We start from the raw sequence: 18,371 nt of genomic DNA on the forward strand, positions 1-18,371 counted from the left end.
ATAAAAATTCCTTCCTTTTGTAAATAATCTATTGTATCTTGCTTATCTATTTAAATAACTCTATTACTGTACTTTCCTATAATCCCTGTAACATTTCATCTTTTGTGTACTAACCGCATGACGTCTGTACCTTTCATTCCTTCCTAATTACATTTTTACAATCGGTTTCTTCGGTGGTTGACCGGCCATCAATTTCTTGGTATTTCTAATCTTAAAGTTTCCATATTTTAATGCTTCCCTACTCGTATCTACTACCCTCTCTATTCCTTCCTTGTAGAGCAGTTTTTCATTTGTCATAAAATACCAGACAGTTCGTCTTACGCCTTCAGCAGAACAAGTCTCTTCTCTTCTCCTTTCGCTACGCCAGTTGTTGTTAAGTTGTAAATATATGTTGTTGTTGTCTAGTTTTAATCATTCGTTTTCTAAGTCCTCCTCAAAACCTTCTATACCAAAGTGACCCAAACAAACTTACGAAAGAACGATCATTTTCAAGATTATTTTTCTGTAAATAAATACTTTTAGAGTATTAAAACATATTATTTATCTTTAAGTAATTAAAGCTATCAACACCATGGGCTACGTATTGATTTATTGAACCGATTTGTTCTTGTAAAGAGTGCAATGGGGTTTGATGGTCTGCACGGTCTTGTTCGTGTTTAAAAATGAAACACTAATTCAGCGCAAGGTTTAGTGAGAAACAGCTAATTAGTGATATACCATCTTCGATTTCCTCGATGACGCTAGGGGATAACGTAGTATGCCGCCGAGAAATTCGCGATTCTCGCATCACTGCACGGCGGTGCGTGGGGCCTCCCGGGATGGACGCGGATAAATTAAGTTATTCCCGAAGATTTAATTTCGAAGCGAAAAGCTTTTTGGGTAACGTGGCTCCGACTGACCTTGGTAATCAGAGTGAACCACACGTTTACTAACTTATGTTCTGCCTACCAGTCGCCTGGTCAGGAGCTTCGTGTGTTATTATCACGAATTTAAAAAAGGGGCACCGAAGAACAGACAGAGACTAATTAACACGGCCCTACGGTCAATACTTCACATTAGTCATACTTTGTCTGCGAGCTTTTTGTCTTGTTCGGTATTCTCAATTTCTATGCCATAAATCGGAAGACAATTCTGTAAGTAGGGATTATATAGTGAATCCATTTTTACGGTAATTTATTCTATATTATGTAATAAAGATGATCTCTTCATCTCATTTTTTAATGAATAAAATGAATATGCTTTTGTTTAAGACGATTCTTTTTCGGAAAATTCAAACCATCATTACAAATATAGGGTTGTTCGGAAAGTCGTTTCGTTTTTTTTTGGGGAAATGAAAGACAGTTTTCGTATAATAAACAAATACTTTATTAAATTATATTTTGACCGTTCTGGTCCAACACCTTTTGCCATCTTTCTGGTAGTAGCATAATTCCACGCTCATAAAATTTTTGGTCTTTGCTGGCAAAAAACTGATCGAGGAGGTTTTTGACCTCCTCATTTGAGGTGAAGGTTTTACCGTCTAAAAAATTTTGGAGTGACCGGAACAAATAATAATCCGATGGTGCCAGGTCTGGAGAATATGGTGGGTGTAGCATTGTATCCCATTCAAGCTGTAAAAGCTTTTGGCGAGTGACCAAACTTGTGTGAGGTCTCGCGTTGTCTTGGTGAAACACTACACCTTTCCTGTTGATTAGTTCTGACCTTTTCTGTTGAAGTGCATCATTCAGTTTGTCCAGCTGATGACAGTAGACTTCCGAATTAATCGTTGTGTTATCCGGTAAAAGCTCAAAAAAAACGATTCCTTTAAAATCCCACCAAACAGACAGCATCACCTTTTTTTGGTGAATATCGGCTTTGGAAATGGTTTGAGCCGGTTCATCTTTTTTGCTCCATGACCTCTTGCGTTTGACGTTGTTGTATACAACCCATTTTTCGTCCCCAGTGATGATGCGCTTCAAAAACGGATCATTTTCGTGACGTTTGAGAAGCGAATCGCAGACGTCAATGCGGCGACACAGATTTCTCTCTGTGAGAACATGGGGAACCCATACATCGAGCTTCGAGGATAATCCCAGGCCTTTCAAGTGGTCATAAACTGTTGAATTTGATAAATTTAACCTCAATCCGATCTCACGTGTTGTTATTCGCCGGTTCACATCAACTAATGCCTTTATCGCGTCTTTATCAGCTTCAACCGGCCTTCCCGAACGTGGTGCATCTTCGACATCAAAATTGCCGGATCGAAATTTAGCGAACCAGTTCTGGCACTGGCGTACTGTCAACACACCTTCTCCATACACATCAGTCAATTTCTTTCTGGCTTGAACAGCATTTTTACCCTTTCTGTAGTAAAACAGTAAGATATGTCGAAAATGCTGCTTATCGCTCTCCATATTTAAAAGGGCACCAACCAAAAACTACTGCGTAGAATTAATTGGAATTTTTCACACACAAGCCTTGCTATATGAGCTCTCAAAGCATATAAAAATTATACGGCTTAAATGTGAAGTTGGGTCCAAAAGAATACAATTAAATCCTCTGTCGGGAAAAAACGAAATGACTTTCCGAACAACCCTATAGTACAAAAAATGTACTGAAATAACTACTTATTTTGGATTAAAAAAAAATTAGATAACAGATTTTTCAATGTGTGATCTGCTACAATGTTAGGCGTTTTCCAAACACCAGGCCCAGTTTATGTTCACTGTCATGAAGAACACAACTGTTGCTATCGTTGTCCGAGTGGTTTTCTCTTTTATCTTCGCTCTGTTTCATTCTTTCATCATCTGCTTCTTTGTCTGTGGCATCTCTCTACATGTAGACCACACACGGTTTAAACAAAAGTATTTCTGCAAAGTAAATTTTTTCGTGCATATCGATCGTATTTATCCAATTAACGAGAACAATTTTAATACTTATAATATTATTTAGTAAATCGGAATTATTACAATGTCCAAAGAAAGGCAGTGTTTCGCTATTACCCTAGACAAAAATTTTCAGTCTCTCTCCAGTCTCTCAGAGTCTTTCAGCGTCTCTGAGAGCGTCTCTCAGAGTCTTTCACAGTCTCTCAGTTATTGCCTAGGTGTTTTTATGGATCTCTTACAGTCTCTTTATGAGAGACTCGAACGATGAAATTGTTAATTCAGGGATTCGAGTCTCTCACAGAGAGACTGAATGAATAAACTGAAAAACTGAAAGACTCGAGTCTCTCGTAGAAAGACTGGGATCTCTGAAATATGTTGAACTTAGAAAAGTTTAACCATGTCTATCGAGACACCACTTATTGAAAGATTCGAGTCTCTCGTTCAGAGATTCGAGTCTCTCGTTTAGAGAGTGGATACGAAATGAGGATCTCTCTATGAGCGACTCGAGTCTCTCTCAGCGACACCAGAGAGACTCGATGAGAGACGAAAAATCGAGTCTCGCTTTCAGATACTCTGAGAGACTGAACATTTTTATCTCGGGTGGGTGGGCATTTCAAAATATGATGATGATGATGAAGATGAGATTTAACAAGATCGAAATCGCGATCCGCGTCTGGTACTTCCGATAAATTTCTGACAGCGAACATATATGTTCCTACTATTATAACGAACCTACCCCACAATTTTTAATTGAATTGGGCGCAATAGCAACTATCTACCAGAAAATTTGATTGACTTACCTATCACAGTATCAACGGAAAAAGACCCGCCACTGCTGCCGCCGTTTTTCCAAGCCCAAGAACAAAGATCACAAGTTGTTAGACCGTCGGGGGTGGCAGCTTCGTCCAGGAATACTGGTCGTGGAGGAGGCGGTAAAAAATTGCCTGACCACAGACCACCTTCGCTCGCGTCGAAGGGTATGGGAGAGTCTTCGTCGTCCAGCCACCAAGGGTCGCTAGCACTGCCGCCATCCTTGCTCAGATTGTTGGTGCTGGCGCTCACCACGGACGTCTGAAAATAAAGAAAATAATTTATGTATGATTTCACCCTTTTCTGCTACTGCATCGATCAAAATTAATCAATAATATGATAATATGAGAGGTATTTGTACACAAACGCACTTTGGAAGCCTTATGGATTCCGCAAACAATTTGTCAACTGAATAACTTACGTACTTTGAGCGTTCTTATTCTTATTGTATTTAATTATAAATTCGCATTTGTTTTATCTCATCAGTATCAAGTTTTATGTGGAGCGAAAGTCATCACTTGTTTGCGAATGACACCGTGTTCCATTTAGAAGACGACAATGAATAATGGATTGTCAGCGTCCGGTGGCGGTATCTTTAGGTTTCTTCTTTGCCATCCGTGTCGTGGACAAGCTATACGCACACTAACATACGTGTATACATCTGTGGCACGACGAACAATTCAAAGAATTGCCACAAGGAAAGCCATAAAACACATTTGCCGATAAGCGAGACATATTTTTGCAGAAAACTGCTCTGTTGTGCCTCCGATATGCCGATATTCACCAAGGATCCTAACTGCTGCCAATGTACCTGCACATATCACTACAATCGCTCTAAGTCTAAAAAGTTATTTCGAGTGGATTCATGTACTAATATGTTCGGGAAGTCTCTTGGAAAATTAATAAAATTGATAGCTGAAATTTATTTACATGGGCATTTATCTTATTCTTATTTATTTGTACACTCCTTGTCCAGAAATGGGGAATGTCAATCATTTGGCTTTGCGATCATCAGAACTTCCAAGGACTATTGGGTGGGGCCCAGTGGAGAGGTGTACAGATACTGCAGTCGCAGAGGTTAGAATTCAGAGGGTCAGGGTGACCCTGTTTATTGAGGGTACCTCTCGATGTTGCAGCGCTCCTCTGTTTGGTGTCTTCCAGGTTTTCCCCGTCTGGTACTACTTCCTCTGCCGACTCCATCCAGTGTTGACTCGCAGCTTCCACATGTCCACTTATTCGTTCTGGTTAAATCTTCAGTCAATCTCAGGAAGCTCTTCCTTGACTTCAGTGTTTGATGGATCGGTTTTTGATTATAGACCGGTTGGTTCGTTGTTTTGCCTGATTTGAGTCCCTCTTTAAGAGTTGCAGATTCTCTGCAAACCCCCTGGCGATGTCAGCTAAAAAGTGAACTCTCTCCAGTGGTGTGGGTTTTATGTCAGAGCCCTGTCTAATGCTGTTCCAAAGTACTCAGGCTTTGAGACCAAAGTTAGTTCTGCCACCAACCCTCAGTTCCATTCTAGTTCTGATCTTATTTTTCCAATTTTACTATCGAAATTTGTAAAATAGTTCTTGAATCATAGACAAAACTTAACAAAAGTTGATATAAGTATCTAATTACTCTGATAATACTGAAATACGACAGCGAAGGTTGCATCATGATTCATCAAGTGATTTGCGAGTTTTATCAAAATGATTCGGGATTATTCCCTATAATAGTTTGCTTTACATTTCTGTACCTATGAATAAAATGAGTAGTATTCTTGGTCAGTTGGAAAAGCAGAAGTTTATGTATATATGTATACAAATAGATCATCTAATAAGGATTACGCGTAGTAACGATTTTCTATGAGCTAATTTCTAAAAGCCTACAGTTGACATTCAAGAAATCCGTAATTGTTTCCTCGAATCGACGGTGGAAAAATATTACGACCGGTAACATTCCAGTACGATATTATCTAGTTCTTCATCGTTGCACTATAGAGTTTTATATGGTAAGTAAGTGTGTATCGGTGTTTGAAGCATATGAGAAAAATGAAAACAATGCAAGTATCTAGCAATCACGTCCGCCTACTATTAACGATAATTACCGTTTTCGAACCATCTTCTGTGGTCATCTAATATGGACACCGGACGCCTCTCGTTCCGGATAATTAAATTTCACTCGATACAGAGACCCGTCGTCGATGGGAATTGCGGCGAGCAAGCAAGGGCGTCCTTATCTCATTCTTTCATCCTTCAATAATAAATAAGTCTGGACGACCACGACTTGTACAAATTGAAACCCCGACGTCCGCGGCGTTATCTCGAAACTGGGACCGAAGGCGCCGCGCGACGTAGGGCGTGCTGGGTGTTGTTGTTATTGTAGTTTTTCCAAACGATATTGTGGTAGCCGTCAGGCTTCTTGGACACTTTTATTTACGGCGTTCGCACTTTGAGCTTCTTCTAAACTGCCATCGATTCCCGCAGCTACCTCGCAATTATTTCCACCTAGGAGGACGTGTCTTCTCCTTGACATGCTCTTTATCTCCCGATCCCAAGACCAAATAAAAGGATTAAGCGAAACTGATGAGAATTGTTGATAGGTGCAAGGGAGGAGCGAGAGTTTTAAGAGCTTTAATGGTGTTTGTAACTCTAAATTACAAATTCATCTGAATTTCAGTCAACGGGTTAGGAGAAGTCGAGATGTCTTTGAGGATCTTTTAGAATCAGATAAAGTATACCACAAAGAAGTTATTTTTGAATTGAATTCTGAAAAAATCCAGCCCGAATCTTCGGTTCTTTCGTGTCGAGAGATATAGCTATTCAATATGGTAAACGATGACGTTGAAAAATCCTGTTTCAAAACTAACGATATCGTTGGCACTAATATGGATAAAATACGATCCTCTTTAGTTAAAGCGTTTAGTTTTATTTCGGATATTATGCAACTGTAGATAAAACTCGAGTTTTTGGTCAGTAAATTGGGTTTCGGTGGCAGTATCGCGATCATAAAAACGGCAAGTACTTCATAAAGTAGATGACACATTTCCATCTGACGACTTAGTGACAACGGACTCTCTTGGTTGTCAATTAAGGGATCCATCGTTTAATTACCTCGTATTCCGGTTCTGGTTGCTGGAAATCGACGGCGGGGAAGGAACGGGGGCGCATGTCAACGTCGGTCCCCGCTCTTTTTTTTTTCTTCTCATTTTTTGCACGGACGAACGGTGTAATTGCTTAATCGTATAATTCAGCAACGTCTTTATTTATTTCGGTTGCAGATGAGTATACGACGATAACGCATTGTAAATGCCGACGCTGTCGTTATGGTCTCGTTTGCCTTTTTTGTATGTATATATATATAAATATACATGTATAATGCTAATGTAGCCATCTTTTGCGCGGAATAGGCTACGAAAAAACGACCGTGTGGTTCTCCTGATGAGGATTATCTCGGAAATCATCGGCCAACAAATTAACCGAAATTATTAATGAGCCTTTACAAGGAACTTTGCTAACGAAATGGAAAGAGTCGCCGACGGATTTCAGGTCCTTTATTCATACAGAGTGTTTTTAAAAACACAAGAATACAGTAATAAGTTTGTTTTATTTATTTTGCGCTGCCGCGCCACTTCTTTCTCCTATGAGGGAGCACACGAATTTTTTGGAAGGATTGTAAGTGCAAATAATTTACCTCACTGATGAATAACACGAATAACTGCACTTAGTAAATTTATTTACAAATATACAGTTATTACTACAAATGTATGTACATATATTGAAGACCCTGAACTTGATACACTGATGCTACTAATTGTTGTTTGTTGATGTCTTGTTATTATGAGTGTGTCAGCCTATTTATAACATAATCTCCACCCTGATAGAGGAAGGGGTGAAAGTGCTAACCAACTGGTTTCCAATATTATTTAAGTTCTTGAAGATAAAGTATTTTAAAGATATTGTTACCTGCAAAGTTGGATACCCTAAAATTATACCTAAACCACTTACATATAATATTTGTAAAAACCAACAAAATTGAATATTTGAATTTCCAACTTAATGTTTCAAGGAAACGGCAGGTAAATGTACCCTGGTCTGAACAAAGTTTCTTAGTAAAGAAAATTCATTATAATTAGATTACGAACGAGATAATTTAGTCAATGCTTATCATTACTATATTGTTAATGGTCGGCCATTTTTATTTCACAGTTTTTACAGTTCTTCAATTGTTTTAGAAGTGCCATTTTTATGAATATGTCTTCATTTTATTAAAAAGCAACACGTACATTAGGGATGAGTACAGTAAAAATTGGATTATTTTAATTATTTCATGTTTGCTAAATTACTTTAGGCAATTTTTGTACATGAGTATTTTTCTATTAAAACTATACTGTTACCATTTCTGTTAATAAATCCTGAGCGTAAGAACGTTTCTCTTTTCATTTTATTTTGAATCGAACCTCAATTAATCAATTAATTACAATTACGGTAGGTAAACTGCTCTGTAATTTGAAACAATGCATAAATCAGATAGCAGTCCTTTTTTGCATTGCCATTAAGTAAGAACGACTTAATTACCGTAGAAATCTCGAGGAATAAATACGAAAGGATGTTTCCATTCTTGTGAGTGAACTGCATAATTGCTTAATCGATTCTCCAACTTCTTAATTATTTTGGATTTAGATAAAAGCGAGATAACATAATGAACTGAACGGTTCTACTGCAATGATTACCTACTCTGGTCTGCTGCACTTTGCACTGGCGTTTTCCCTTTCAAAAGCATCCAACAAAATTATGAGCAAAGGAAAATTATCGCACTCAAGATGTCCTTAATTAACCCGAAATTTTTAAAATAAATTAATTCGTTAAACTTCGCTTTAAACTGCTACGGTGTCAAGCTTGTTTATGAGAAAATGGTCGACGATATGGATTTCTAAGAAGGTCATGATGCTCTTTGTTTCACATCCACTTTTGGTTGCGCAAGAAGAAAATCGTGAATTGAGTTTGAAGAGATCTCGTGTCAAAGTTATTAGTTTGATGGAGCGGCAGAGCGAGTTTCAAAGGAAAGGTGTTTAATTGCTGACACCTGACGTTCTTAGAGCGGTCTAAATGACTATGCCTTGTGGGAGTGAAGATTAGTCTTTAAATGAAAATGTTACATTCGAAGAAAGGCGGACTTGAAAGCCACAAGAAATTCGAAGGAAATTTTCACAATTTAATTCTGATTCTTTTAGTTGGTGAAGCATTATCATAATATAGAAAAGAATTAGCGTTTTGATGAGAGATAATAAAATTAAAGGCTTTTACATCATTCTAATTTTTAAATTTTATTAATTATGTTATTAATAAATATCACTTTTAACTGCGCTGGTTGAGCATTACCAGAAGCATTTGGCAAAAACCAATAAGTATGATTCTTAAGTTCGTCGTTCAACGCTTCGCTGATTCTTTCCGTTTGAGTAGGGACACAAGCTGATCAAATCATCTGCATAATTTTTTTGAGTTCGGTTCCCGTAACTGTAGGTCTTTGGTTCGAATACATTTTGTCGAGTTTAAGCATCGTGACTGATTAATTACGACCTTCTTATAAATAATCACGTTCACGATTAAGATTATAGATTGAAACCAATTTTACATGCCATAGAGGATTAAGCATTTTGCAATTCATTTTCTGTTTATTTGTATTCTCGTTCGTTAAGTATAATTTAAGAGACATACGCAAAGAGGAACTAACTTCCCTTATTCCGAATAAAAAAAAGCAAAAATAGAGCTTTAAATACACAAAAGTTGTTTAATAATATAGATACGTATTTAGTTAATGAATTCCCTAGTAAAAGATGTTAATATATTTAAGCTATAAACATCTTTGTTTACCTATACTATAGGCATTTATTGCTAATGGTCGGCCATTTTTGTGTTTCCATGGTTACGGCATTGTTGCTGTTGTCGGCCATTACAATTTTTAATGGTTGCCGCATTGTTGTTGTGGTCGGCCATTATGCTTTTCTAATTGTTGCCGTATTGTTGATCTATCGGCCATTACAGTTATCTAATTGCTTTTCAATAAAAATTGATTTCAAAATGCTCCGATAAAACACAATAAAAATGCAACTATAAGAAATGTTCCAATCAAATAAATGAACGAATATGCTTTATTTTCTTTCGGAGAAGTATATACGTATTCGTTTATTCTTGACATTGAAATAGTTAACAAGAAGGATCTGATTTAGGTAATATAGGAGTTTATTTATTAATATAATGAATATTGTTAATAAATAAACACCTATCTTACCTGAAAACAGTTTATTAGATTAGATCCTTCTTAAATAAAACAGGGAAAAATGAATATGAACTTACACAGTTCATATATTAGTTTATATAATGAAAGCTATATAGAAGATATTTTCTTTAATTTTTCAATCGTGATTTTGTCCATTTGAATCGTTAAATACGTTATAATTAAGCTAAACGCATCTTTGTTTACTTGTAATGCTTATTACTAATGGTCGGCCATTTTTATGTTTCCATGGTTACGGCATTGTTGCTGTTGTCGGCCATTACAATTTTTAATTGTTGCCGCATTGTTGTTGTGGTCGGCCATTATGCTTTTCTAATTGTTGCCGTATTATTGATATGTCGGCCATTACAGTTTGCTAATTGCTTTATAATGAAAATAAACAATTGTTCCATTCAAAATGCGTTATATATTTTTTTTCTGTATTCGCATTTCGTAGACGTTTAAATAATAATATTTATAGTAGTTCATACATGATAGGTATATTGAATATATTGTTTTTTATTTTGCAATCGTCATTTTGTCCATTTGAATCGGCAAATATTAAAGATGATCTTTCTGACAACCGTGTATTATTTGTATCTCGACATGAAGTTCACGAATTATTAAGTTATTTATTCTGAGGCACACCAAGATCGTGATTGACATCGGAAACGAGATTTATTAACGTGATTATCATCGAAAGATGCCGCGTTATAAGTTAGCAGAGCCTTTAGTGGAAACAAATCTAATTTTAAACATCTATTTCACGTTTTAATAATACCGTAATTTAAGTACGTTTTTGCTGTTTGTTCTCGATGGTTTTAAATTATCAAAAAAAAATCTTCACAGTTTATTATTCCCGGAATGCGACGCTTTAGAGTATTACACAAAATTAGTTTAATAATATACCTAGACCTGAAATTTATGCTGAGATTATTGTACAAAGCAAATCGAGGCACAGTTTCTGAAAAGTTACTATTTTGTGGGATTAATCTTTTATCGTATTAGGTGCAGTTGCTCCACGCCTCTTGTACACATCGTTATACGGATATTGTTATTATAGTGCGCATCAGCATCTTTCTGTAGTTTATCTGAGAGCCTTTGAAGATGATTCGGTCAATAGAAGTAGGTATTTTAAGCCGTTTGTTTCACATAACGCTCCAGCTTCGTATATATATATATAACGGTAACGAGAAATATAATAACGTCAATCAGTTGAGGAACATTATCGTTAATGAACAATCACATGTACGGTCCAGTTGAAGCTCTGCTTCTTTTTATATTTCTTTTTTTTTTGTTGCTGTTGTTGTTGTTGTTGTTGCTAGGTAGGTATTCAAACACCTAATGCCTAATGGCTGATGGTAATATCTAAACAGGTGTTTCTTTTAGCCTTTTATTAGGTGGAGATGAAATAATTTGTTACGATCTGATGTTAAACTAAACTTGAATATTGGGAATAACATTTAAAGAAATTTTGTGTTGAAAATAAGACAGAGTGAAATATGCAAAAAGAAACATAAAAACCTTATATGAAACAATAGCCAAACGATAAAAATACAAAATTTTTCGCAAATTTTTCGCAATTTTTATTTTTAAAATGAAAATTAATTTCTATCAATTATTATTAAAGGTTAATAAATAAATAACAGTTAATTAACGATAACGTCTTACCATATTGAAATTATTTAATTTCGGACTTAATTTTTATAACTTAGATATTTCCATGCAATTATACTATAGATACCACAAACATATCAAATTTTAAGACTATACTATTAAGAAATTATTTATCTATCTACAAAATACCTCCGGACGTGTGGACGAACAACTTCTTGTTCTACTTTTTTGGCAATCATTTTTGGAATGAAGTTTTACCGCTAAATTAATTGGTGTAATAACGTTGTTTTAATCTGTTATTTATTCGCTGGCTCCTGATCAGTTTCTCTTTTTCTGCTTTTGCAGAAGTGTATAATAAATTAAAACAAATTGCCTCTCAGCATAGGCATAGAAATCGTCGCCGTTTCTGACGATGAAGGAGAAGTCAGTATGCATGAAGACATTAAACCATTAGCTACTATTAGAAAAACGATCCTGATCAATAACAGGTGTCAAGACTGTTAAAAGGTTTGAAAAAACACATTTTTTTTTATCGTCGATAACGTTATATTTAGTTTTTCCCGTTACTGTTTAAAACGCTTGTCGATAAACTGGAATTTTAAAACGTCGTTCGTTATTATCATCGATGTTCTTACACTAAAATATCGACTGGACGAGCTGTCGTTAATGAACATATTTTTTTCTCGGGCTACAATCTTAATGCCCAAATATCCATCTAAATAGTCACGGTTATAGGTATGGCGACGCCAAAAAGGACCTGATTATAATGCCTTTTAGTTTGGATGAAATATGGGCCGAAAGGCTTTAGTTGCTGATAACTAAAATACACTTTTCGTTAATAAAGAAAATTAGAAAGTTCTAGTCATAAGAAATATATTTGAGTACAGAATAAGGTTTGACGAAAATTAATGAATACTAATGGTAGTATTTCTTATAATAGTCTATTATATTCTTTATAATCAGGGAAAATACGGTAAAAATTGAAGATAATCAATACATTAGTATGATTTATGTATATGTTCTTGATAATTGGTAATATTACAAGACATACTGTCTAACAAAAATACTGCTACGCAAGGGAAGGAAAGATTAGAAGAAGTGGCTGATTTTAGGTACCTAGGAAATCAGATAAGTTAGGACGGAAGGAGTAATAGGGATATAAAGCATAGGATAACGCAGGGCCGAGTGGCCTTCAACAAAAAGAAGCCACTTTTACGGTCGCGAACGATTAATTTAAAAATTTGAAAAAGATTGTTAAAGGTGTATGTTTGGAGCGCTGTACGAGTGCGAAACAAGGACGGTGGGCGTGGCGGAAAATAAAATGTTAAAAGGGTTCAAAATGTGGTGTCACAGGGGAATGATGAGGATACCGTGGATAAATAAGATTAGAAATGAAGAGGTATTAGAAAGAATAGAAGAATAGAACACCTTCTGGAAGTTAATAAGAAATAGGCGAAATATGTTGGTAGGACACCTTCTCAGACATGAAGGTCTAGTCAAAGACATATTAGAGGCAGAAATGGAAGTTAAGAAGAGTAGATGTAGACCTAGATTAGATTAATGTTCACAAATAGTTAAGGATGTGGAATGTTCTAATTTTAGGGAAATGCGAAGATTAGCTCAGGATAGGAACAAGTGGAGGTGCGTGTCCAACCAGTCTTAGGACTGACGACCTTATGATGATGACTATTTTTATGAACAATTTTTATTTTATCTGAAGGTGTACGTATATCGTAGTAATGATAAACAAGCTTTAACATTTTAATATATTTGAACTATTTAAATTATGACTTCAAAAGTAGAAATTTTAGTATGTAATGGATTCAAGAAATTTTTTGTAGTTTGCTTTGATCAGTTTTCGTAACTAATGTTATAAATTCAAATGTGAGTTTGTTTGTTTGCCTAGTTATTTGTTTATTACTATTTCACGCCGTAACTACTCCACCGATCATCATGAAATTTTGTACACACATTGTCAGGGGTACATAAAAGGATATACAGTACTTTTTATCCAAAAAAAATTCTGTTTTTAGTTTTATGTGATCGTCGACGATTTACGATAATTATACAGTAAACGTCAAATAATTTCTACTAATAACAACATTAAAAGTTTATTAATCAAACATGCTACATAGCCATATCGTCGACGCAAAACCAACATACGTTTTATAAATAAATTTAATGTTGTAAGGTCCTTACGTATAGAGGTATAATGTGTATTGGTGAGAAACGTAGAAGTATAAATTTCATCGTCGAACAGAATGTGAACTTTGCACGGTTGAATGGTCAACTGTAAAGAAAAGCCGCCGTCCACTTCTTCCAAGCAGTTTCCGTAACAATTTTGACACTACATCAGCACGGTGGTTAATTTGTTACGATCTGTTAAGCGTTTGTTTGCCAGCGAAAGACGTCATAGACCAACTGCAGCCGATATTAAATGTAACTCCAACGGGTCATAATCAATCGATTTAACGATCACAGCATTTCAAGTCACTATTAGATTAAAAATTCGTAATATTCAGATTGAGAAAAATTATTAGAGCGAATCCTGTGGACTAAGTCGATTCAACTATTTGCTAAATCTTTGTTTGCTGCCTTAATTATCAACGTTTGTTTCCACAATGTTATGTTCATTGCTATTGTTTCTGCTGGTTGCTTTGATGTTGTTTCTCAATCATTAACTTGGGCTGCAATTGTAACAGAACTGTGAGATCTGTTTTTTTGTGCGACGGATGGCTACCCATTGAATCGAAGACGAATTTTTGGAAATAACCTTTGTCAATCGAATCACCGATCGATTTTCTATTATACCGGCTTACACGCAGATCTGGGTCGCTGATGATTTAGAAGAAGAAAACGATACGGATAATTATGTCCTTTCACGCGTGTCACTTTTCAATTTTTCACGTCATTGTGCCGGAGCTAATCTGGCATAATCAATTTTTGTAGGTCGTTTTAAAAATTCGTTTTTTGACGAAAAGAATAAATAAACTCGAGGTTTAGGTTTCCGGTTTTTTGTTCCCATTGCTTCTTCAGCTAGCATTAATCCTTTAGCTTAAAAGTTAATCTCTTCAGTTTCCTTTATAGGTACATATAGATAATATAAACATTTTGATACACCTTTGTTTGCAATGGGCATATTGAGAAGTAAATATTAAGAAAGGAGTCAGACAGGGATGCACACTGTCACCGCTACTTTTTATTGTATACACCGAAGACGCGATCAACATCATTAAAGACAGTACAATTGTAGGGATAGATATACAAGCGCAAAAGATTAGTATGCTTAGATTTGCAGATGATATAGTAGTATCAGCATCTAACAAGGAGGAGTTAGAGATGGCTATATGAAAATAAACAAAAGTAAAACAAAAATACGGATATGCAAGGGAAGAAAAAGTAAGGAAAGAGCGAATATAAAGATAGGAGACGAAAAATTAGAAGAAGTGGTTGATTTTAGATATGTAGGAAGTCAGAAAAGGCAGGACGGAAGGAGTAGTAAGGATATAAAGCAAATGATAGCGCAGGGTCGAGTCGCCTTCAATAAAAAGAAGTCACTTTTCTGCTCGCAAAGGATTAATTTAGAAATTCGAAAAAGATGATGGTCTAGTTAGAAGCAGGAACGGGAGTTAGAAGATTACTGTTCTCAAATAGTTAAGGATGTGAGTTGTTTTAGTTTTAGGGAAATGCGAAAATTAGCTCAAGATAGGAAAGAGTGGAGGTGCGTGTCCAACCAGTATTAGGACTGACGACCTTATAATGATGACAATATCTACACTTAATTAATAGTAGATAAATTATATCTTGGAATTGTTTAAATCAACATCAGGATCTTACCGTACGTATTAATTGTTTATAAAACACGGAACTTATTCCTACGTATAGGTATAAACGGATAAACTGATTTTACGTAGTCGCAACACAATTTCTGATAGAGTTATAATCACGTTTGTAACAGTTTATGAAGACGTAATTTAAAAAAATAGTCAGAAATTATAACTAGTCGTGCAAACGACAAATAATACTTAGGTATAAAATTATTAGGATTATGTGTACGATTTCGTATCGAGATGATGGTCACTAGAATGCTAATGTATCTGTTAAATGGTTAAGACGCTGCTTAAATTAAGTACCCATTTAGATTCCTCTCTATGTCATCTTAGCACCCGTTCTGGTCGCTTCTACGTGAACCACAGAACCGACTTGTATCTACTGAAGGCGAAGGTTATTTCAACTGAACGAGAATCTCATTAGCTATTAGGTGCGCAAATGCTATTATTAGGTATAATATATAAAGTTATCTTGGAAAACATCCATATTTTTTTGTTTTATAAATGAGAGGAGGTTGTTGGTGGTGACTGTCGCAAGGGAGTGATTTCAAAACGTTTTGTTTATGAAGGTTAAGCTCTGCAAAAAGATAGAGTTTAGGAATTTCGTTCGCTTTATTTGAATTCATTTTCCTTTGGTCACCAACAATTTTTGTCTTTTGTTCATAAGTAACAGTCTAAATATTCATTAGTATTTACTTCTAAATGTACAATTTAAAAATGTGGCATCTTACATACTGCACAAATTTTTGGTCCTTCGAGCCGGACCACTGTATTGCGTAGGTACAATGTAACAAATAAGTAATATATGTATAACGATTTTGAAACTGTACATAAAGCTTACAAATGCATTCTTGATTAATGGAACTGTTTAAAAATTTGTAAAGAAAATAGGAATTCCACTCGGATTAAGCCACTAGCGGCTACTACTAACGGATAAAGTGTAGTAACTTATTGTGGAGTTCACCGTTGCCCATTTGGTACATGCATACGAATGCGTGATAAGTGGTATATGTCACCATTAACATCGGTGGCTATTGAGGCATGTTTGTATGAACTGCTGAACAAGTTCCATGCGCCGTCCTCATTCCGAGTTAAGCGTTTAATAATGGCCGTAATGGCACTATTACCACACAACAACCATCCTCGTATCAGCCGGTTTGCGGTTCATTATGCACCCCGATAGCGGACAGACAGGCAGCAAGACAGCAGGCAAAAGCCATTGGTCCCGATGAGATGCACAATCGAAGAAAACTGCATTGCGAACAGCGTCCAATGGGATATGCACCAAGTGGAAATTAAAAAGGAACATTACCGAGTACAATTCAAGCGTTTGTTGGTGCATGTAATCAGTTTCACACGACTATTTACTTAACATTGTAGGGAAAACGTTATCTATACTGCTGATATTCCCTACGTCTCGTATCATCCGAGCAACATGGAGAGAAGCTCCAAATTATGACCTAACGTTAATGCTTTCAAACTATGGCAACTAAACTAAAAATATCTAAGCTAGATTTCAGGTAGAATGTCATAGAATCTAGAGGGAACCAGAAGAACCCAGAACATTCTGGAATGCCTGAAAACCATTATTTCTGGGTGGTGAGTATGGCTTCTGGGACTGTATTGGGGAATTTTATAGATATTTCGACCAATGTGTTTTTACAACTTTTTGGAATTTCCTGTAGTGTTCAAGGTTTGTCCAGTTTTGTGTGTTTGGGGGTAACCACCGACCACCATAAGTGAACAAGTGAGACTGTATCTACTAGAGGGTTTTTTAATATTTCTAAAACGTGTTTGACTATCTTGCACGTCTCTCAAGCAGAATGTTCTAGAGTTAACTGATCCGGAAGAATCGAGAACTTTCCGGAATGTTCAAGAACTATTATGTTTATCTGGTGTAGTATTTTCTGTTTTCCACCCTGTCAGTCCGATCGGTCTCACATTTGAAGCGTCCTTGGGATCAAGCAAATCATGTCTTCATATGTAGCTCACTCGTCCACCCTGTGATAAACATGTACAAAATGCAACGGCAAATATCATGCATATATGCATACACATTATGCATGCATCTGTCCTTAGTGAGATGTTATGCCTTCTTATATTATTGCAGTTGAATCGAATAAGCGGCCCTCGACTGCCGCAATATCATGCCAATGGCTATATGAATATACAATTTACACTTTCCTGTGGTGTCGTCGTCGGCGCTCCTATGAATACCCATTACTTATATAACGATGGCTGCGGATCAGTAAAATTGATATAATTAATTTCATGCACATTGCAAATACGACGAGTTTATACACACAATAATCGTTGCGACGGTGCCGAACCATTAAATTATGAGATGGAAATGTGCAATCCCCATATAATACGTTCTACCATGTTTTCAAATATATGTAGCCAATTACATAGCAATAAACGGCCCTTTTCAAAGCTGCAAGCATGTGTGCACTTCTCATTAAGCAATTGCAATTAGTTTTCCTGCATGAAGGCACATACACAGATACCTAATCAAAATTACTAATTGATAAGTTTACGTCGTGTAGTCTAGAAAACGGTTTTAATGTTGGCAATTTGCTAACATTATGGTGGTGCGAATTCTCAACGGTTTTTATCCATTATTCAAAATGCTATCCATTTGCCTGACGTAAATGTACGGAAATGCTTTGAGGAAAGTAGATTCATGAAATTTTTATGATAGAAAGTGAGTGTTTTGCGATTTGTTACCTAGAAGATTCTATAAAGAATAACACTAATCCACAGTGTGAATAAATTATATTGGTACCTTTGAGATGAGAGGATTAAAATGAATGAAACCAAACTCTAAAAGTAATATTGTAAAATATTACGAGATAATTTATTTGTAGATAAGTACGAATTTTTGTAAATAATTTATTTCCTGTTAAAAATGTAAAAGAAAATCCTTTTCCGTTTTATAATTACTCGTACCTATCTTACAGAATTGAAAAATGAAAATATTAAAGACCTGTGTCA

General features: G+C 35.8%; 2 protein-coding genes across 2 annotated transcripts in view; one reads left to right on the plus strand and one right to left on the minus strand.

The window, feature by feature from the left end:
• LOC108744172 overlaps window positions 1-18,371 on the minus strand; it is a 65,229-nt gene that overhangs the window by 13,695 nt on the left and 33,163 nt on the right. The window contains exon 2 of the mRNA XM_025976778.1: window positions 3,665-3,935. Coding sequence (XP_025832563.1) covers window positions 3,665-3,935 — 271 coding nt within the window. The remainder of the gene's footprint in view (window positions 1-3,664; window positions 3,936-18,371) is intronic.
• Window positions 1-18,371, plus strand: part of LOC108744232 (L-lactate dehydrogenase-like) — a 152,311-nt gene that overhangs the window by 12,883 nt on the left and 121,057 nt on the right. The gene's annotated exons all lie outside the window — the stretch shown is intronic.

This window comes from Agrilus planipennis, unplaced genomic scaffold, assembly GCF_000699045.2.
Source record: "Agrilus planipennis isolate EAB-ADULT unplaced genomic scaffold, Apla_2.0 scaffold13, whole genome shotgun sequence".
NCBI classification, from domain to species: Eukaryota; Metazoa; Arthropoda; class Insecta; order Coleoptera; family Buprestidae; genus Agrilus; species Agrilus planipennis.